General features: G+C 36.1%; 2 protein-coding genes across 3 annotated transcripts in view; one reads left to right on the top strand and one right to left on the bottom strand.

Annotated features, from left to right (window-relative positions):
* Positions 1 to 297: 297 nt before the first annotated feature.
* On the top strand, positions 298 to 784 carry LOC116592842 (protein FAM3D-like). Its single transcript, XM_032346418.1, has one exon. The coding sequence runs from the start codon at positions 384 to 386 to the stop codon at positions 768 to 770; it is 387 nt and encodes a 128-aa protein (XP_032202309.1). The 5' UTR covers positions 298 to 383; the 3' UTR covers positions 771 to 784.
* A 349-nt stretch (positions 785 to 1,133) lies between these two features.
* Positions 1,134 to 23,305, bottom strand: part of PLSCR1 (phospholipid scramblase 1) — a 29,242-nt gene continuing 7,070 nt past the window's right edge. For both annotated transcript variants that reach the window (XM_032346392.1, XM_032346399.1), the window contains 6 exons: positions 18,820 to 19,106; positions 17,378 to 17,420; positions 15,323 to 15,543; positions 13,741 to 13,902; positions 4,607 to 4,768; positions 1,134 to 2,282 (listed from right to left, as the gene is read on the bottom strand). In XM_032346392.1, the coding sequence (XP_032202283.1) occupies positions 2,244 to 2,282; positions 4,607 to 4,768; positions 13,741 to 13,902; positions 15,323 to 15,543; positions 17,378 to 17,420; positions 18,820 to 19,106 (914 nt within the window). In that variant the 3' untranslated portion in view covers positions 1,134 to 2,243. The remainder of the gene's footprint in view (positions 2,283 to 4,606; positions 4,769 to 13,740; positions 13,903 to 15,322; positions 15,544 to 17,377; positions 17,421 to 18,819; positions 19,107 to 23,305) is intronic.

Here is a 23,305-nt window from a genome sequence, read left to right as displayed (position 1 = left end):
AGCTAGTGGTGGTGTTGGAGTTCTGCTAAAGATGAACAGGAGTCTTTCCCCCAAGTCCTTGTTTCCTAAAAATACTTTTCCTTTGTATGAGTTAAATTGTAGGTTAGACGTCTCTTCTCACTTGATCCAGTCTTTCCCACAAAATAGAGTACATTCCTTTAAGTTTCTGATGGGTAGACATGTTAGTGTCTCAGCAGGGCCGCTCCCCTGCTGAGCTTGCTCTCCAGCCACTCCCCTGCCACCTCCCGAGCTCCTTGCCATGCTGCAACCACCAAGGTTGGTCTGTTCCCTCCATAGAGGTCGTGAGGACCAAGTGTGGCCTCAGCAAGCTCTGCCCAGACAACTTCTTTGCTTTTAAAATCAGCAGCGGAGCCACTAACGTCATGGGTCCCACCATGTGCTTCGAAAACCTTGTGATCATGAGTCCTGTGAAAAACAACGTGGGCAGAGGCCTGAACTTTGCCCTGGTGAACGGAACCACAGGAGTGGTGCTGACACAGAAATGTTTCGACATGTACTCTGGAGATGTTATGCTCCTGGTAAAGTTCCTTAAAGAAATCCCAGAGGGCACACTGGTGCTAGTGGCCTCCTATGATGACTCAGGAACCAAAATGAATGATGAGACCAGGAAGTTCCTCACCAACTTGGGCAATTCCTATGCAAAGCAGCTGGGATTCAGAGATAGCTCATTCCTCTTAGGGGCCAAAGACCTCAGGGATAAAAGCCCTTTTGAGCAGTTCTTAAAGAACAACCCAGACACAAACAAATAGGAGGACTGGCCAGAGCTGCTGGAGCTGGAGGGCTGTGTTCCCCAGAAGGTATCTTAGGGCAGCTGCAGGACTGAAGAAGCCCCCTCGCTGTCCTAGAGTCAGCGCCAGCTGCAGCTGCAAGAAGGAAACCAGGTGGCCTATGGAAAGTTCCCTCGGCGGGGAGGGGGTCTGTGCCCTCTGCACACTTCCCCTTTTCGGAAGCAGCGCCCTTCCAGGGGCGGCCCAGCCCAGGTGGCCTGCCATCAGGGGTCCTTCCGGAGCCTCTGCAGGAAGAAGGAACGGTGTGTTTTCCCTCAAGATGGCCGGCGGTCGCTCCCAAGGAAGGACAGACTGCTGCACCTGCGGCCCACCATTAAATTTTATTTTTGCTGATTTTGAAAAAACAAATGGATTTTAATAAAGATCATCTATGCTTTTGCTCCTTTTAAAGGAGATCTGAAAGCAAAAAGGTGGTAAATGTGTAATGTTCAGAATACCACCTAAATTGACTATTCACAGTTTATTTAAAAATAAAAATCAAATATGCAAATATATCAATAATTTTTAAATCAGTTATTTGATTGTTGGTGTAGATAATCCAACAGACCATTACTGAAGTTTCTACTCAGATGAATATATATGTTCTATTTAACATCTGGGTGATCTCATAACTGTTATGCTCTATGAATGATAAAATAAATACAGGAGTTAACCATTCGTTCCATGTGTAAATAATTACTTCAAAAATGATAACAATGTTTCAGTTTTATAGAGTCTTTGAATGTGTTCTTCTTTACCACATACCTTTTTCCTTGGAAATCATTAAAACATCAATAATTTATTGTCTTGTTAATATGAAAATCTTTTTATAGTAGTAGATTAACTTATAAAAGAAATTACATATACTGGAATTTGCTGAACAAAAACAAATACACATTTTATGTTCCTTGGTAATATGAATATTAAGTATTATTTTAACATAGTTGTAAAGGAAATTGAAATTATATCGATTTTTAACTTATGTGATTATATGGTATTTGCAAAGTAACAGTTTTTACACATGTGAAGTAAACTGGAACTATATTTAATAAAATGTAACTTATATTAAATTACTTTAATAAGGCTTTAGTTAATTTTCTATAAAAATTGTAAATAAAAGAAATTACAGTTCAAAACAATTTACCATGGGAAGTTTCATGATTAAATGTAAAAATTCACATGTCCTTTCTCCAAAATACACAAAGAAAAAGAACATGTATGAAATAAAAGAAAATGCACAAAAACACTTAAAAGTAAGTGATATAGAAAATAAACTCATAATTCCAAAAGTCATATATAACAGGAACTTCAGGTATCACAGTATAATTCACGTATGCCATTAGTTATTTCAACAAAGAAAAAAAAAACAGCTTTTCTTTTACATAGTCCCAATCAATTCACAGACTTCAAACTTTCTGAGGAGATTTTCATTAATTCACATTTCCAGGCTCCTTTTTATTCGTTGTTTCCACTCCTTTCAAAAAACATGAAATCCTAGATAAGAACAAAAATATGGAAATGAATTTTCAGCAACAAAGCAGAGATCAGCATCTGGGGAAAGTTGATAGCTTTCCAATACAGTAGCAAGTACATCCTGTAATTCTGTTCATTTACTGATTGCCTGCATGAATTTAATTTATTCTCTGGTAATGTTTCTAAATTTCACTTTTTCTCATGCCACTCAAAATATTTTTCATTTTGATTTTTCTTTCTTAACTTTTGGTACTCCTTCTCTAGTAATACACCTTTTCTTAAGACTGGAATTCAAAGTACAACATTCAGATTTTTTCAGGAGAATGACAGCCATCTCAGAGGTAGCATGCATCTTAGATTTTTTTTGGCCCAGTTTTATGATTTCTCTTGCAAACTTGTCCACTGTGTTCCCCAACTTGTCTCACTATATCAGTGTCTCTTCCCTATGACTTTTATCAAATCCTATGGATTTTCTGTCACATCTATCATTTTCATTATCTGTTCACAAAGAAATAATTTAATCCTTATCATCATTCACTTGCAACTGCAGTATGATAATTTTACCTCTCCTCAATCCATTTCTTATATAGTCACCAGGATTTATCTTTCTGAGATTTGGATTTATAACTATTTTATTTATATCTGGTTTAAAACCAACCAATTAACTAAATAATTTTCAGTATCTTCCCCACATATACAAGAATTTGTCCAACCTTTATAAGTCCTTTAGAAGAGGCCCAATGTACACCATAGTCATTTCCTAATAACCTCACCACAACTCCCAACGCTGTTTTTCATCTATCCAAACACCTCAGACTGTCGTTTCTTCCTTTTACACCCCGTTCCTTTGGTTATAGTGTGTGTATGTCTGGTCAAACAATTTCCTAAGGTTAATTTTACTTTTCCCATGAAATAAACAGTGAGAACAGTTTTTAAACCGAACTGTGGTTATATTAAAACTTTATGTAGAAAATATTGGCCCTATACCAAATTAGATAGAATAGCAAAGTAAAATCTCAATATCCACTCACCAAGCTTTAATAATTATTAACCTGACCAATCTTGGTTCATTAATCACTCTGTCCCCTAGATCCCTCTGCCCTCAACTTCATTATTTAAAAGCAAATCTGTGATATCATACCATTTTATACTGAAACACTTCAGTGTATGCCCCTAAAAATTTGTACTCTTTTGTTTTCACAGCCTAATATCACTAGCATATTTTTAAAAAATAATAATCTAGTAATATCATCAAATAGCCAGTTAGTGTTCAAATTTCTCTGAATTCCTTCTAAATGTCTTTTTATATTCATTTGTTCAAATCAGTATCTAAATACGGTCTACAAACTGCAGAAGTTGAGGTCTCTTAAGTTTCTCTCTCTCTCTTTATATTATTTTTTATCTTTTTATTTTATGGACACTTATTTGTTGAAGCAACTGGATACTTTTTCTGTATATTCTCTCACTTTATAGTTTTTTGGGATTGCATCCCCATGTCAGTGTTTAAGATGTTCATCTAGTGGCTCCAAAACCTGCTTGTTTATTGGAGTCACTTGATAGTTCTAAACAGCTTGCAGGCTTGGTCCCACCTGCAGAGATTTTGACCACTATCTGCAGGCAGTCTTGACACAGGGAGTTTGAAAGCCATCCAGGTATTTCTATTGAACATCTTGGCTTGAAAACTGTTGCTCTGTCCCAGGAGCCCTTGATTTTGGCTGCAGAGTCACTTGGAGGCTATACAAACTTCTAATTCTGAGCCTTTAATTTAGTTAAATTGGGGTACAGCCTGACATTTGGGGTTTTTTAAAGTTCCCTAGCTGATTAAATGTGAAGACAAGTTCAGAATCACTGCACTATCCCACATAATTCCTCTCAAATGGCAGTTCTACTTAATGGCTCAATGGGATGTTTACTCTTAACTACAGTTTGCACTCCTGTATAAGATGATTTAATTTAATAATGAAAGCTGGGCAAAATCTTGTTTGACTGAGTCTATTCCATGCAAGTCCAAATTCAAACTCTTTTTCACAGCACTGACTTCAATTTTTAAATAAAAACCCCAAAGACTAGGGCCCCTCCTTTACACATGAGGTCCTTCTGTTACCATATGAAATTTCATAGACTCTCCAGAGAAACTAGTTACCTGCGAACCCAGAATACCAGAAGATAATGAAATTTCAGGGCTAGAATTAAATGGGCCCCATTAATAATACCTATAAATTTCACAAGGTCATTTAAAAATGTACAGTTTACTCAGTCATTTCAGAATGACTAAAGAAATGAATAGATTTCTCTAGAATGACTAGAGAAACCATCTAAACCCAAGATTAGCAGAACAGACTTACAATAAGGAAACATGCACCGAGCATCACAGCTTTCATTTTCACATCAAGGTCTAAAGGGAACTGGATACCAAAGTTATCAGCATCTGTAAATGCCTCTCTCACGAGACCAGTCCACTGCTTGGAAATCTTGCCAACCACATTTTCTTCATCAAGAGATTTAATCTAAAGTGAAAAAAAAAAATACAACCTTAAAGAATTCTAGAAAACTAGTAACAAACTAAAAGTTGAAATAAAATGAAATACTCTATCAAAATTATGTGTAATACTTAACTATGAACATTATATCACTATTAAATGCATATAGATTCTTGTATCTACTTTCAGATGCATGAAAAAAGAAACCTGTTTCTTTGCTGCAGAGAACTTACATGAAAGTAGTTTTGCTTAAATATTTAACATTTTCTGTTCTACGTTAAAATAATAATAAATAAGTTGATCTAAAACAAAATTTAAGCAGAAAATGTAAAAATATAAAATGTTTCTTTGGTGAAATTTCTAGAAGACCATCAGGTAGGTACTAAATGAGTCCCCCATGCTGTAAGAGAAGCACAGAGAGTTTATATAAGCTAAGTGTTTAAATGTAATGGGAGGGTTGGGGCACCTGGGTGGCTCAGTGGGTTAAAGCCCCTGCCTTCGGCTCAGGTCATGATCCTAGGGTTCTGGGATCAAGCCCCACATAGGCCTCTCTGCTCAGCGGGAAGCCTGCTTCCCCCCCTCTGCCTGCCTCTGCCTATTTGTCATCTCTGTCTGTCAAATATATAACTAAAAATCTTAAAAAAAAAAGTGATGGGAGGGTTCATTACCACCATTTGTAGAAAAATATGAAATGCAAAGAGCCTGGAAAAGAAGACTGGCAGTTTTGAGTAAAGGAAAATAACCAATAAGTAACTTGATGGGATGCTGCAGGTCAAGGGTTGGGGTAAGACTGAACAGTGGGGTGGATAGACAGTGAACAACAAAAAGAAGAAGGGTGGATGATAAAAAGGGCTCCAAAGTAAAATTTTTCTAATTTTACAATTCTGTCCTGAGGGAAGCCCAGGGCCATTATAAAGAGTTGAACATTTTGTGGCTGGACAAATGCACTCACCAAGTAGGTATGTGGGGGGATGAATGTAACCCACACTTACCATGGTATTTGCATGTAGAGTTTTGTCAAACCAGGAAAAGAAGTCCTTTTCAAATGTGCACACAGTACCACAGGTGCTAGCAACACCCACTGAAGCCCTAGCTCAGGTTGAGAACAGCAAAATAAATATGGGGAAACTAGGTGCCCTGGGTGGCTCAGTTAAGTGTCTGCCTTTGGCTCAGGCCCTGATCCCAAGGGTCCTCAGATGGGAGTCCAGCATCAGGCTCCCTGCTCAGCAGAGAGTCTGCTTCTCCCTCTCCCTCTGTTGCTCCCCCTGCTTGTGCTGTCTCTCTCAGTCAAATACATAAAAAAAATCTTTTTTAAAATGTGGGGAAATGAAAAACAGCAGACTCATTTTATTTTGGCTTGGGTTGATGGGTTCTTTACACATCTGAAATAAACTTCAAATATGACTGTGATAGTACAGATTATTGTTCAGCAAATACTCATGCACTACCCTCCCCCACCAATTGTAAGTAAGCCCAGAATATGTCCCTGTTCACTGACAGAGTTCCCCATATGACTTACTTGACTAATGGAATGTTAGTAGGTGCGACACGAGTAAAGGCCTTAAACATGGTTAAGTTGTTTGCCCTGGCTCTTGCTCTCCAGTGATCAGCTACTAGAAACACAGGATCCAGGTAGCTGCATTTGTTACAGCTCCAGAATGAATATACCTGGAGTGGACCTGAGGGCAACTTACATTCCAAATCAGAGCCATGTAGCTGAGCGTGGGTATACTCCTGGAGACACAACTGACCTGCATATTCATTAGCATGAGAATAAATACCTGTAGTTTTAAGCTACTGAGTTTTAGGGGTTATTTGTTATGCAACATTATTGTTGCTAAACAGATTAAAACAAATTCCTCCTGCATGCCTGCGTTTTTTGTTTTTAAAGGTTTATTTATTTATTTGAAAGAGAGAGCATGAGCAGGAGGGGTAGAGGGAGAGAGAATCTCAAGCAGACTCCACACTGAGCAGGGAGCATGACATGGGGCTGGATCCCAGGACCCTGAGATCATGCCCTGAGCTGAAACCAAGAGTCAGATACTTAACCGACTGTACCACCTACGTGCCTCTGCATACCTGTGTTTTATACATAAATAGCTGTCATTAGCATTTGAAGCTAGTAATAAAACCTTATATTTATTTTTAAATTTAGTCATTACTAATTTCAGAAGTGTTTTTAAAATAAAATATACAAAAGATAATTTATAAGCCACCATAATCCTACCACTAGATTTAACCAATATTGGCTTTTCTCCTTTTAATTCCAATAGGAAGAAATTTAAAAATTTACGTAAGTAGAACATGTAATTTTTTATGAAAAGGCTCATAAATGTGGATGATTTATAACTGAAAAGTAAATAGGATTAGATAATTTTTAGCTAAATTCTAGGTATTTAAAAATGGAAAATCTATACAATAAAATGATTGTAACTTCTAGAAATAATGAACTAATATTATATACCTATTCATGTATACTGAGAATTGATAGTGGTATTCTGAAAAAAATCTATAGGCTCATCTTATAATATAAATATAAATGCAAAAAATTCAAATAGAACATTAGCACATAGAACCTAGGTTAAGTGTCAAAAGAATGCTGAAAATGTATTTTATTTATTTTCTAATTAAGCATTTATACAACATTTAGCATATGCATAATATATAAATGCTTTGTAAGTATTAGGTGATTTTTCCCCCTCACAATATCTTTATAAAATATGTACTATTTTTTAATTATTTTTATTGACATATAATGTATTATTTGTCCCAGGGGTACAGGTCTGTGAATCATCAGGCTTACACACTTCACAGCACTCACCATAGCACATACCTTCCCCAATGTCCATAACCCAACCACGTTCTCCCTCCTCCCCTACCTCCACTAACCCTTGGTCTGTTTTGTAAGATTAAGAGTCTCTTATGGTTTGTCTCCCTCCCGATCCCATCTTGTTTCATTTTTTCCTTCCCTACTCCCCAAACCCCCAATTCTGCCTCTCAAATTCCTCATATCAGAGAGATCATATAATTGTCTTTCTCTGATTGACTTCAAAATATGTACTATTATTTAACACAGTTTTCATATAGAAAAACTGAGGCAAGAAAAGTTTAAATAATTTGTCTAAGTTCACACAGATAAGAAGTTGTGGGAAGGATTTCAAACCCAAACACTCTGTTTCAGAGTCTATTCTCATGACAATTGTGATACCCTGCTTTTAGACAGGTATCAATTCTTAATAAAAATCTACAACAAGGGTCAGCAAACAATGATCAGTGGGCCAAATCTAGCCTACCCACTTTTTTGTAAAAAAGTCATATTAGGACACAGTTATATGCTGTATTTATATATTGTCTGTAACTATCTTCATGCTATAGTGACAGACTTGAAGAGTTGCATACAATGACCATATGGCCCATAAAGTCTAAAATGTTTTCTATCTCATCTTAAAAATTATTATTTTTTTTTTGCTAATTCCTGCTCTCGGTAAAACAGGACTAGAAAAACAACATGTAAAACAACAGCCAATGTTTTTCTAAATTGTGAAACATTGCTGCTATTTCAATTGAAGTCATCAGCTTGGTAGGTATTCTCACAATTGGCATTACTATTCAGTTCTGCTGCTAGAATAGACTAGAAAAGAAAATGAGCTAATTGGTAAATAAACATGAGAAGAGTTAAAATGATTTCACTTTGCTCTATAATTTTTTTTTTAAAGATTTTATTTATTTACTTGACAGAGAGAGATCACAAGTAGGCAGAGAGGCAGGCAGAGAGAGAGAGAGGAGGAAGCAGACTCCCTGCCAAGCAGAGAGCCCGATGTGGGACTCGATCCCAGGACCCTGAGATCATGACCTGAGCCGAAGGCACCGGCTTAACCCACTGAGCCACCCAGGCACCCTGCTCTATAATTTTTAAATAGAAAAATTAAGTATAAATAAGCAAAAATGTTTCTTCAGTTAAATACTTAGTCCAGACAGAAGACTGGATAGAAGGTAAACAAATAGCCTTTTTCAATAAGAATAAGTACCTAATATATCTCTATTCCTTCTTAATAGTGAAAATGCCTCTAAATTACTTAGGAAATTTTTAACAAAAAAAGAAGTTCTATATAAAGAAACCCATATGATCTTATGAAGAATATAAAATTAGATATGAATGAATAAAAAGAGGTAACACTTCTGGGATGAGACAGGTTTAGCCTCATAAAAATGTTAATTTTAAAAAATGGTATACAGATTTAATACAATACTAATAGGATTCCAACTTCTGAAAAATTGCCTTGATACTCACAGGAAAGGAAAAATCTGATAGCAGCAAAAAACACAATAAAGAAGAATAATAAGTGGCTCTTTGGCTATGACTTAATATAAAATACATAATTAAGTTGCCATAATTGAATCATAAGGCACTGTTGTAAGAACAGATAATTAGATCAATGAAAGAAAAATCTAAAATAGATCCCATCATTTATAGGAATTTATTTATTTATTTATTTATTTGACAGAGATCTCAAGTAGCGGGGAGGCAGGCAGAGAGAGAGAGAGGAAGAAGCAGGCTCCCTGCTGAGCAGAGAGCCTGATGAAGGGCTCGATCCCAGGACATTGGGATCATGACCTGAGCCAAAGACAGAGGCTTTAACACACAGCCACCCAGGTGCCCCATTTACGGGAATTTAATGTATAGTATTTCAATTCATTAAGGAATGAATACTTCACTTAAATTGTGATGACACAGCTGTCTAGCCATCTGAAGGAAAAAGATGTTTGATCCTATCTTCTATAAGTAAAATTCCTGGTAAGTTAAAGATTTAAATATAAAAAAGATTAAAAAATGAGTAAATAAAATATAAAGTTGGGGATAACTTCCTAATCAAGACAGGAGAATGGCAAGATATTAAATATATGTGCCTCTATATGATATATATATGTGTGTATACACACACACATACATACACATACATAAATATGTAAGTGTCACAAAGTAAGTGTTGATATCTTCATATATGTAATATGTATATGTAATATGTAATATTTATATATTACATATTATGTAATATGTAATTTGTATGTGTTATATATGTCATATATGTAATATGTAATATCTAAGTGTGGATATCTTCAACATAAAAATTATATTTACATACAAATTACATTTATAAATTGACAAGATAAAAGTAAACAATCTGATAAAAATACAGACAATGGATATGAATATGCAATTCAAAGACCACAAACAAAAGTAGCCAGTAAACTTAGGATAAATTGTTCATAATTCCTATCAGTTAGGGAATTACATATTAGAGATAAACTTCCCCCTCCCACTAGCTGATTTTATATTTCCTTTTTAGATTGAAGTTTGCAGTTCAAGTTGTATCTGGGTGTCATTCCTTCTTCTTACTCAGAACTCCTTGTACTTTTTGAGTCTGAGAAACCATGGCATCAAGTCTGCATGATTTTTATTCATTTATCCCTTTGAATATTATCTTGGCACATTCTCTGTTTCTGTGACTCCTCTTTGGCATATGCAAGAGTAGTTTATTTTGTTTTCACATTCCTTTAAATATTTTTGGTCCTTTCAAATTTATCTTTTCCTATTCTCCCATTTACTTTCCTCATATAGATCATACAGTTCATTATTTCCCTCTTCACCTGTATCTAATTTTCAGCTCATCCCAATGTGGGGTTTCAGCTCCACCCTCCAAATGAGATTTCATCAATGAGTATTCCTTATTTCTGGAATTTCTATTTGGTTTGTTTTCAGATCCTCCTGTCCTTTTTTTTTAAATAATAGTCTCATTTTCTCCTTATGACCTTTTTTGTTTCTTCTTTAGCCTCTTTAATGTTTATTTAGATACTTCTTATATAATTGATTGCTATTATATGCAGACTATTATATGCAGTTTGTTGGTGGTGAATTCATTCTTAGAACATTATGTAATTTTTTATCTTTTCATGTGAATATCAGCTTTTTCTATAGGAACAGAGAGTGTTTTGGTCATCAGTCTTTGGCAATCTCCTTCTAGTGTGCTTTTGCATTTAGTTGTGTCATCCGTATCACCACTCAGGATCAATTTCTATGTTATGATGTTCCTCATCCATAAGAGTGGTATGAATTCACTTCAGATACATAGAGGGACCTATAATGTATTAGCAGTTTCATGGGTTTTTTCCCCATCTACCAAAACTCTTGGAAGGAAACAAATTCCCTTATTGCCTCCATGGGATAAAAAGTGTGCTTGTCTTTCTTCTACTCACCCTTTGGAGAATCTCATGGCTTCAACTACCATCTATATGCTGAAAACATCCCAAACTTTTTTCCTACATACCGAAAATCCAACATAACTGAAATACAAATTATGAGGTTCTCACAAATTAACTGTTTCTTCTCCAAGATCATTAACCTGACTAATGGCATCATTATCCATTCAACTGCTGCTTTTTTTTTTTTCCTTTTTTTTTGAGAGAGAGAGAGAGCGGGATTGAAAGATTGGGGGTGGGCAGGTGGTGGCAAAGGAAGATGGAGAGAGAGAATCTTAAGCAGGCTCCATCCCCAGGCTCCATCTGTCGGTCTCACAACCCTGAGATCATGACCTGAGGCCAAATCAAGAGTTGGATGCTTAACCAACTGAGCCACCCAGGTGCCCTCACTGAGCTTCTTAAACATCAGCTATTAGAACAACATGAATCAGAATCATCTCCAAATTTTCTTTCATGCTCAGCTGACATCAAAGCCATGAATCAGTTCCATTTGGTATACTTATGAAATGTCTCTGAATTAGTTCTCCCTTTAGAATGGCTCCTGCTCCTGCTGTGTTCAGGCCATTATCTCTTCTCTACTCTGTTTCCATACCATTAATACTAAGATGGAGTCCACATTCCACTGTGGCTCCTTACTAATAATTCCTGCTTTTCATTATACCTAGCCTACAGAAAATGATTCAAGGGACTACATTCTCAATTCTCTCAAAGATGTTACCTAGTTAGAACCATTCTAGATGCACAGGAGACTAGTTAATTCATTACATATAATGGATGCTTTAAGGCATCCACTGAAAAGGGATGCTGGGAGATTTCTAAATTCCTTAGCATTAAATATAAAAGTTCCACAATCCAATTTCACCTGTTGCACCAGTATTTTCACTTATTTTCTATAAATAAAGTCTATATCAGCAAAAATTCTATTAATATTCCCTGAAAGAACAATTACTTCTCAGTCTTCTGGCTCTTTCATAGGAATGATAACCCCTACATAGAGAACTATTATTATACAAAAACTATAAGGTCTTTACACATGCTTAGCATATATCCCCTCAATTCCCCCCTTACACTATGTATATGCCTTTGTAAGAGTCTTTATAAAGTCTCTATTATATCACGTGTTTTCTTAGAAGTGTCTGTCTCTCTCATTTGACTCTGAAGTTACTGAGGGGAAGAAGTCATTTTTATACAACCAGGGTCTAACGAAGGACTTAATATCATATGATTAGAGAAGCCAGGAAGATAATATAAAGAATGGAGCTGGAGAGTGGAAAACTGTAGGAAGTCAGGGGACAGTGTCAGACTGCATACACCTTATAAGGCAGCCCTGCTCAGTTTTAGATTTTTGCCCCTTTTTGTAGAAATGTTGGCCCAGCTTAACATATTTTATGATTTTTCCAAGAGAATCATGGGATTAATATTAAGTTATAAAATCTCCCTATTTTTAAATATTTGCAATAAATAATTTGGGCTACAAGACTAGGCCATCTATGGAAAAGTTGTAATGAAACCTCTTCATGTCGTAAATACACAGATAAATTATGGTTTACAGTGATCAAATTTTTTAAAAAAACATTTTATTTATTTATTTGACAAACAGAGATCACATATAGGCAGAGAGGCAGGCAGAGAGAGAGAGGGGGAAGCGGGCTCCCCGCCAAGCAGAGAGCCCAATGTGGGGCTCGATCCCAGGATCCTGGGATCATGACCTGAGCCAAAGGCAGAGGCTTTAACCCACTGAGCCACCCAGGCACCCCTACAGTGATCAATTTAACACAAGGATAAAGAGAGGCATAACTGGGAAGTATATGTTCCACTATCTTTCTTAAAACTCTCTTTGCATTAGTGAGCTTTTTGTAGGAACTCAAAGACGTCAGAACTTCTGAAGAGGATCTAGAGCTCTGGCAGCCTGTATTTCAGATTAGGGAAGGGTTCATACGCTTTGGCAATCAGACTTAGATGATGAAGGTTCACATTTTATTTTATTTATTTATTTATTTATTTATTTAAGATTTTATTTATTTGTCAGAGACAGAGGGAGAGAGAGCGAGCAAGCACAGGCAGACAGAGAGGCAGGCAGAGGCAGAGGGAGAAGCAGGCTCTCTGCCGAGCAAGGAGCCTGATGTGGGACTCGATCCCAGACCCTGGGATCATGACCTGAGCCGAAGGCAGCTGCTTAACCAACTGAGCCACCCAGGCGTCCCGGTTCACATTTTATTTTAAATGGATAATATACAGAGCATCCATATAGACACCACCATGTTCAAATGTTGGATGTTTTGCTTATATCTATTTGTTTATTTGACTACAAAGCTCTGCTTCTTTTTTTCCATTTAGTATAATCAACACTGATGCCTGATCACAGTATTAACCACCTTTCTTTTTTTTTTTTTTTTTAAAGATTTTATTTATTTATTTGACAGAGAGAGATCACAAGTAGGCAGAAAGACAGGCAGAGAGAGAGAGAGAGAGGAGGAAGCAGGCTCCCTGCTGAGCAGAGAGCCCGATGTGGGGTCTCGATCCCAGGACCCTGAGATCATGACCTGAGCCGAAGGCAGCGGCTTAACCCACTGAGCCACCCAGGCGCCCACCACCTTTCTGACCAAAGTTAAATATATAAGCACACTGCCTTCTTCTTGAAATATCAGGACACACACATCTATTTTATTTGTAATATCCTCCCAAATTATATTACACTTTATGAGGAAATCAAGACATGTAAACATTATCACATCTCTTACCTCAAAATCAACATCTGCACAACAGCTGCATACAACACATGGACCAGTAATTTTTAGTACATCCTCTCTCCTCTCATTTTGAATTGTAAACCTGGGCAGGCACGGATGCCAGTTCTGAATAACATAACCTATAGGTACACCGGGAGGAGCATAGATTGCTATCTACAAAAGCAAAAGAATATATATAAATCACAATAATTATAATGTCTAGTAATCACTCATTTACTGAATACTTTTGAAGTGTAAGACACTGTTTTAAGCACCACTTAATTTTTAACACATCCCTACAAGGTTGGTACTATTATCTATATTATAGAGAAAGTAACTGAGGCACAGAGAGGTGAATTAACTTGTATCAGATTCCCAACCTCAAAAAAGAAAAATGAGGTAAAAACTTGGGCAGGTTGCATGCATCGTTTCCACTCTTAAGCTTTGTTCCACTTGCCTTTGTACATTTTTTATTCTCCATATTTATAAAAATGTCTAAATTGTTAAGGAACTCTTTTCTTAAACTTTTTAAAAAACAGTGTTTAGATGTAGGAACACAGCTCAGAACAGTGGGGCAATTTCTAAATATAAGTAGCAGTGGTGCCAAAATGGAAAGAAAATGAAGCCTGGAACCTTGGCTCTGCTACTTAGCTAGGTGACCTTGAAAGTGCCTTAGTGTGGTCTTATTTACAATAGTGCATTATATGTTAATATATGCTTTATATTATAGAGCACATTCTATGAAACTCTTAGTTTTTCCTCAGATATTCCTTGATGAATATTACTATATATAACCTAAATGATATGGAAAATAAATAATTCAGCATGAACAACTTCAGTTATCTTTTTAAAATATGTACAGTATTAGATTTCAAATATTCATGTGTTTGTAACTGTGTCTGTCATGCTCGCACAGCTCCCTCTCTGGAATGACTGAGTGGGCCCAACAGGGCTGGTTTCAGGCCAATGGAAATATATGCAAAAATCAACTTCCCTTTAAACTCTCTGTGCCCCAGCATCTCCTCTGAGATCCACATTCTGTATTAGTGGGCTGCCAAGTAAATAAAATGGATACCTGGTCTTTATGGAGTTAAAGGTATTCATAACTACTGTATACCTCTTATGAGGGCTCAAATACATTCACAATTTTTATAGATATATTAAAAAAAACAGGCATTGAAATTTTTCAGAGCAGTCCCTTCTGTGAGGTTGGCCCACACTGTGAGATGAACACATATAAGATATTCTAGGATATTCTCTATGGTATCACTGTTCTGGCTTTGGCCAGGCTCTTCACGTTCATTGTAGGTAATGGATTTGACCAAGGTGCCCTACCTTCTCAGCTCTCCATGAAGATCAAGAAACCCTGTCTCTGAGATTTCTGATCTCAACCCCATGAGACACACTACTCATGGCCATGGGGCTAACTGTTCATTGTTTTTCACTGCCTTTCTTGGACAATTTACTCTCAAGTATACACTAAGAGCTTATGGACCAATCTTCCTTTAAATCTCATTTGATTACATAATCCAATGAAAGGGTAAAAAATCTTGCTGAACTACTTTACAAATGACCCTGGTAATTGCTCACTGACCTCCTGAAGGCAGCAAGGGAAACAACAGCTGTCACACTTTAGTGGTCTCTCCAGAGTTATAACTTCTCGGCCCATATTATCAAGAATTCTCATGGTAAATGGCCTAGAAGCCCCACAGCAATTTCGGGTACAGAAATCCGTATCCTCTGCTGCAAAGTAAATCCTCTGTCCAAAGCTGTTCTTAATTTCATATTTGTTATTAGTTTCAAAACCTGTTAAGACTACAAACATAAAAGGGGAATCATTATGACCATTATGTTAAAAGAATATTGAATCTATCCTAAGATACTATAATGTGCAGTTATGCCATTTTTAGACGATACTTCAAGTAACACAGGGAGAAAGAAAAGAAAAGGTGTTTAAAGATGATCTAGATAGAGGATAAATGGGAAAGGGAAAGAAGGAAAAGGTTTTGAGGCATAGAGAAATTAAGAGTCCCTATGTGAGACATGGAAAAGAAAACAACTCGTATATCTTTCTAATTCTGTAAACTCATGTCAGAAAGTCAGACTGCTGCTGAGGGGTGGTGCGATGCTGTAGATGGTTTTAGTTGTGCTAGGTGTATGCAGAAAATATCCACTTGCTTGGTATAATTTCCATATATTCAGTTATGTAGGAGAATGTAGGATGGTTGCTATGTTTATACTCTATGAAATATTCTATCAAATAAATTTTTTTATATATAATATTCATGGTTTATGTTTTTGCACTCTGTGAGGGAAGGTAATGAGAAGGCTTATTCTTAATGCATACACATAGAAAGGGAAGGTGAAAATGGAAGATGAATTAGAACATCACATTAGACCCAGAGCACCCTTGTTTAACTCAGCAGTAGTTGTTCAGAAATGGGAGATGGGTACTAGACAATGGGAAGAGGTCCTTAGCAACCAAGGCTGCAACTCATAGGCTATCTAGACCACTGGCATCCTAAGTAAGCTCTGTACTCTAGAGGGGGCTATCTCTTCACAGGGAGGCAGAGGTATGCTAAATGCTGATGCCCATGTGATAGCTTACCAATGGGGTTCCCATACTAAACCACACATTGCAAATGTCTCCTTGCTTAGAGCCAGAAAGGAACAATTAATGGTCCCACTAGTCTATAGTCCTTGTTAATGTGTGTCATGGGATGTCAGAGCCACCAAAATAATGAATGATTAAAAGATAAATATGGGACAAAAAACACTCCCTAATGTCTATCTGACTTTTAGTCAGGTAGAGATGTTCTTCATAAATTCTATCACCATGACCTCCCTGTATACCTTTGCTCTGGCTCAAACAGGCTTTGGGCTCTTTCTTTAAAAGAACCACCCTTGACCTCAACATCTGACAGTCACATGTTTTGTGAGAAAAAAATTAAACTGATGCATAACATGGACTCTATTATCTAAGTGTTTCATTAAGTAGTTTAATCTCAAAATTCTTCAGCTGGTTTATCTGTAAAATGAGGTCAATGGTTTTACACAATCTCTAAGTTACCTTCTAGTTACTCAAAAAAAATAAGAATAAAACAAAATAACTCTATGATTACCATAGCACTATTCTAAGAAAGTAGGCCTCCAGGCCTGCTGACCAGCATCCTCCAACACTGCATTAGCTCTGTACCCAAGGTGACAATCCATAGCCCACAGAACAAAGGTTTTACAGGGCTCATATGAACTCCAAAACATACTCATCCAAATTGAAGAAGTTTCCTTGCTTTTTAAATGTACTAAGGTAACTGAACTAGTGCATTTGGTTCTGTGTCAATATCAAGATCATCATAGGCTGGGAAGAAAACAGCTGAAGTCACTTCTAGAGAGAAGTGGGATAAAAGTAAGTTTTGATCAGTTTCCTTCTAAGTCAGGGTCTGTAACATGAGGACAGATGCTCAGAGTAATAGTATTTTACTAGAAATGAGCTACTGATAATTACCATAATTTCATTATCATGGTGACATTTATAAATAACCAGATTTAACTTTTCCACATCAGTGAAAGTGTTACATTTGTGGTTGCTGATATGCCCTTATCTGTATAAATATCTCATTCTAGAAATATCAATACAATGAATACATACCTTCCAGAAGCTCAACTTGCTGATGAACCAGTATCTGATCTATCTATTACAGCAAAAACAAACAATTAAGCTATAAGTATATTGCCATGCTTTTTACACCAACCAAATTAATGTTAGTGCTTTTATATTTTAAGGAATATATATAATCAATTATCAGTATTTATCCGTATTTAGTAATAGAATATCTAACTTCTAAACTTTCATACTTAAAAAAGTATAAAATTAAAGTTAATATTATCTTTAACTGAAAAACAATCTACTGAATGTGTTTACTATTAATGTGGGCAAATTCAGGTCAAATAAAATCGACTCACACTAGAATCCCTCTAACAATTTTTTTTTTAAATTTCCTTCTTGAAATGACTTAGGAAATATTAAGACTCTATTTGAAAAGCTTATTTGAAAAGCTTATTTCTGGATCTAAAAAAATTTTTTTTCGAAGTGTGCTTGATACCATCTTTTGGAGCAGGTAATAACTTCCTCTATATATTCTGTAAAGCCTTGATTTTAAAAAGAATCTGTTCAAGGTATTTGTCAGAGAATGTATGAACTACTAAAAGTTCTTACAATATATGCTGCCCGAGTGCACTGTGGGAAATTAGTACATAGAGTACAAGAGAGCCAATTCATTTGCTGAAAACTGGTTGGTTACCACAGGAATATATTTATTTGTTTATTGATCAGACACATAAAATTTCATATTCCTGCTCTACCTACCAGATTTCCAACACTGGGCAAATAATAACCCTCATACTAATCCTCATTGCTAGGATATGGTAACATGCAGTACACTAAAATCCAGGATTTTTTTTTCTTACTGGTGGCATTAATAAAATTGGTTCTTCCAAAGAACAAAGCATCATAAAATACAGTTTTATTACTTATAATAAAAAGTATATCATGTTGTACACAAAATATTAATCCTTTGTTGTTGGTTTCACTTATTGACACTCAACACCAAATTTAGTTTAATGTTTATTTTCACCTTCCAGAAAGTTACTTGGTGCTGAGATTAAAGATACTGAGATCCAGCACCAAGGTTCCAGAAGTAAGAAGCCATTCCCACTTCATTAGTGTTTTGGCTCCGAGTCAATTATATAATTTCTCTGGACCTCGGTTTCCTCTTCTGTAAAATGATGATAATTATAGCACCTATATTTCATAAAGCTTCTAAAAGGATTAAGTAAGTCAATACATGTGTTATACTTAAAAACAAAGTCTGGAAATAGTAATTAATAAAGGTTTGTTATTGGCCATTACCACAGATTATAGTAAAAAATCAAAGAAAACACAATTTTTAAGACATTTGTACTTTGCTTTAAAAGCAAACTTCACTTGGAAGAAGTATCGTAACTTCTGTGAATTAGTCATTTCTTAATTTCATTAAGTAAACTATAGGTACAGTTTTATTTTTTATGAGTGTTTCATTTATTTGAAATTACCTGACTTAAATATTCCAATCCAGGTGGACAATCTATTGGAGGTGGTGGTGCTGGCATCCATGGTATCCCTGCAGGTCCACCTGGCTGACTGTACACAGGCTGGTGTTGGACAGGAAAGCCTACCGGACCAGCACCTGAATAACCAGCTGGTGGAATTGAGTAGCCAGCCTGGGGGCCAGGGTAGCCAGGCTGGGGGCCAGGGTAGCCAGGTTGGGGGCCAGGGTAGCCAGGCTGGGGACCAGGGTAGCCAGGCTGGGGGGTAGGGTAGCCAGTGTGCTCTGGAGGTCCTGAAATATAAACAGATGAAATAATTTATAACTGCACAGAAAATGAAACATGAATTCTTTTGGGATTACTCAACTGAAATTTCAGCCCAGAAATCCTGTTTCTATGAAGCTTAAAGTTTATATTTTTATCTTCTATCAATTTTTCAATGAGATATTTGTGGTTTCATACCCCCTCCCATAGGGCTCAGGACTGTGAATAGAGTTGGCCCAAGCCTTATTCACTGTTCAAAACTCAGTTGAAAATAGTCTTGAAATCTAAGAAAGTGAGGAAAATCAACAACGATCTAGAGTCACCTACAAAAAGATTCTGGAATGCCTTAATAGAAAAGAGAAATGGCATTGCATCAAAGGCCCAAAATAAAGGCTTTGAGTTAGCATTACTAAAACCAAAGGACTTTATAGAAATATGAGTTCTGGAGTTGTAGGAGACAGTACCTCCCTTATGTAAAGAACTACGGGTGGTTTTGCCCCCTCAGGGAATATCTGGCAAAGTCTGGAGACATTTTTGGTTGTTTCGGCTGGAACACAGGGTGATAGTGGCATCTGGTAGACAGAGGCCAGTGATGATGCTAAATATTTCCTGAAATACCAGAACAGTACCCTGAAAATAAAGAATTGTAAATCCCAAAATATTATAGTGCTGCTGTTGAGATACTCTGGTATAGAGGTAAAAACATGTTGTTACATCCAGTATTGTCCAGGTGCTTATCTGGGTTAACAATCGGCCTGAACTTTAAACGCACATTGCATTCCTATCCTAAGATCTCCTACATGAAAAAAAAAAAATCCATTATGATAGGTTACAAATTTAGATTTCAAAACTTACTGCTCTCAGCACTCTGAAAAATACAATTTGAGAACCAAGGAAGGTAAAAAGTTACAAGAGGCAATTTATAAATACTTTTAAAAAATCAGTGATAGCAAAATACACCATTACAAAAATATTTAGAAGAGAGACTAAATTTCATATTAATACTTTTTAAATATAGTTTTTATAGTTTATTCCTTCTTAGAATAAATAAATATTTACCAATGTTCTACAATGTGACTGGCGTTGTTCTAGAATCAGAGGACACAACTATCAACAAGGTAACCCATCCTCAGGATGATTATAGGCAACTTTTGAGAAAACAAAAATAAATTATTTTTAAAAGATTTCAGATGGAACTCATAGAGAAAATGCATGGTGGAGAGAGAAAGGTATCAACTAGTTATTTTAGATAGTAGGGAAAAAAAAAAAAGGCCTGTTGAGATCTAGAATATGAGAAAGGAAAAGCTTTGTATAAAGACCTGGTGAGAAAGGTTCAAGAGGAAGGAAAACCAGACGTAAAAATCTTAGACTTTAAGAATGAATTTGGCATGTTTGAGAAAGAGAGAAACATCATAAAGAAGAGGAAGAATAGAATCTGTTGTCAGTGAGGAAGTAGGAGCAGTTCATCTAGAAAACCCATTCATAAGTTTCGATTTTATTCCAAGTGTGACTGACAGGACTTTGAGGATTTTAAACAGACAAGAGAATTCCATAATCTGATTTATATCTTACAAAGTTTTTAGGAATGCTGAGCACTGGGATTTAAAATGAGAAATGCAGATGAAATCCCTGTCCTCATTGCCTAAGGAGAATATAATCTTATATTATCTTTTACTTATATTATCCTTTACTTATATTATCCTTTACTTATCCTTTACTTTATTATCCTTTACTTAATATAATCTTATATTATCCTTTATCTTATATTATCCTTTACTTTACTTAAAGTATCCTTTACTTATATTATTTATATTATTATATATTATTATACATATATATTACTTATATTATTTATATTATTTACTTAATCTTATATTATCCTTATATTATCCTTTACTCTAGAGATCCGTAAGACTAGTATGATCAACTGATTAACGAGAGTCAAAGGCAAGCTCCTTGAAAGAAGGGACCAGATTTTTATAACTATATACGCCAAAACAAAGTGTTGGGATGGGGAGAGCGAAGAGGAAGGAGTTGGGACATCTTCCCTGAGGACTGCCTTTCAGCTGAGATCTAAAGGATACAAAGGAGTTCAGTGATCAGGGGCACAGGGAAAAAGGTTTCACAGAGAAGCCCTGGGATAGTAACACATCTGTAAAAAGCCATGTTGGTTTGAATAGCAGAGAGTCAGGCTTAAGAGACAGTCAAAGAGAAGGCAGGGGAGCCCCTCAGGTCTAGTGAACCAAATTAAGCATTTTGGCTTCTATCATAAAAGCAACAGCACCAGCTTGCATATATGAGGAATTTGAAAGGCAACGTGTGGGAGATAAACCATAAGAGACTCTTAATCTCACAAAACAAACTGAGGGTTGGGGTGGGGGAGGGAGAAGGTTGTTGGGTTATGGACATTGGGGATGATATGTGCTATGGTGAGTGTGTGAAGTGTGTAGGCCTGATGATTCACAGACCTGTACCCTGGGGCTAATAATACATTAAATGTTAATTTAAAAAAAGCAACAAGCCAATGATGTACATATTGAATACAGTCCATAATATGAACAGATAAGCATTTTTAAAGATCACTGGCTACAGTGCAAAGATCAGACCAAAGGCAAACCAAATGGGGATACATGAGTTAATAGGTGCCATTATTAGCATTATTTCAATCTTCTTGAGACTCTTGGAGAGGATAGCTGATTATTTCCCAAATCAATGAATTAAGCATACAGAATTACCTGAAATTTGGGTAATATTTTCATTTGTATGAAGTCCAATTGATTTAATATATTATTAGTATAATAGTCAACTAATATTAAATCACTTACTATTTGTAAATCTTTGTACCAGGTGTTTTACATATACTTTCATTCAATCTCCAAACAAAACTGAATTGGAGAATATTAGACCCAGTTTATAGAGAAGAACTGAGTCTTACAGGTTTAACAACTTGTTTGAATCACTGCACAACTATGAAGTATAAAAGCCAGAACTTGAAGCCTCAGACAGCCTCTCTATATCTTTCCCCCACCTGCATAAGGAGGGTGATTAATAACAACCTTATAAGGTTGAGAATTAAATGAGTTACTCCACATTACACACAGTGAGCTCTCAATTTTAAACCATCACTACTGTTAGCATTATTATCATATTAAGACCGGCACTATATGTGGCCTTAGGACTTGAGAAATAAAGTTAAGCTATTTTTCTTACAAACTCTTGTCTGATTATAACTGAATTTAATTATGTATCACCTACTTTTAATTAGCTGTGGGGTGGATTAAATCATTCTCCAAGTACCTTGGATACATACTGCAGCTTGTTAATAATTCTTCAAACAATCGCCATATAAGAATTTAGAGCAGTGGTTCTCAGCCCTGGCTGCACATTAGAATTACCTGGGGAATTAAAGAAATTACTAACCCTGGGTCCCACTACCTGAGCTTCTGCTTTAATTTTCCTGAGATAGTTCACTGGTAGAGTGTTTTTAAGAACTTCCATGTACAACTTAAGTGCAGGCACTCTTGAGAACTATATCTTAGAGATTTTCTAGCTCCCATTCTTAAAACTGCAAACATCTGGATGAGATCCAAGCCCTGCTGGGAAATTTCTGGCTAGACAATTAACCAGGCCATTTAATTCCCAAGCAGATTTATTTGCTCAGAGTAGAAAACAAAATAGATACACCCTTCTGCCCAAACATGATCCCTTTTGATCCTAAATCCCCAGGATGGTCTCTCAAGATGGTAGTAGTCAGACTACTTGCAAATTTGGGTGCACCATGATCTTTGCCATTTAGTAAAGTTCCAATAATTTTGATAACTGTATTTGTCTAACTGATAATCCCTGAAGTCTTCTATTTGTTGGTTCAAAGGGAAAAATGTACTCCCTAGTATGGAGTGATAGGATTCAACTGCTTTTCTTAGGTGCAAAGCATGATTCAAGATGCATACAAAAGCAAAGCTTTCATATATGTTATGAGATGAAAACGAGAATTATCCCCATGCAGCTGCATTTTTAATACTTACAGCTTCCAGTTTTAAGTTCTTTTCTGTGACTCTCACTGTACACAAGTACTCTCAACTAATACCTGACTCAAAAATACCCAAGGATAAATCTCCTAAATATGATTACATGATGAAAATTTTCAGAACAAATGAAGAATCAATTAAATCTCTCACTTTAAATGTGTATTTTGGGGTTTAATTTATGTGCAGACTTTATTTGCTAA

The sequence above is a fragment of the Mustela erminea genome, chromosome 1 (genome assembly GCF_009829155.1).
Source record: "Mustela erminea isolate mMusErm1 chromosome 1, mMusErm1.Pri, whole genome shotgun sequence".
NCBI classification, from domain to species: Eukaryota; Metazoa; Chordata; class Mammalia; order Carnivora; family Mustelidae; genus Mustela; species Mustela erminea.
The sequence above is the reverse complement of the archived record's forward strand: the minus strand, read 5'-3'. Positions and strand labels throughout refer to the sequence as shown.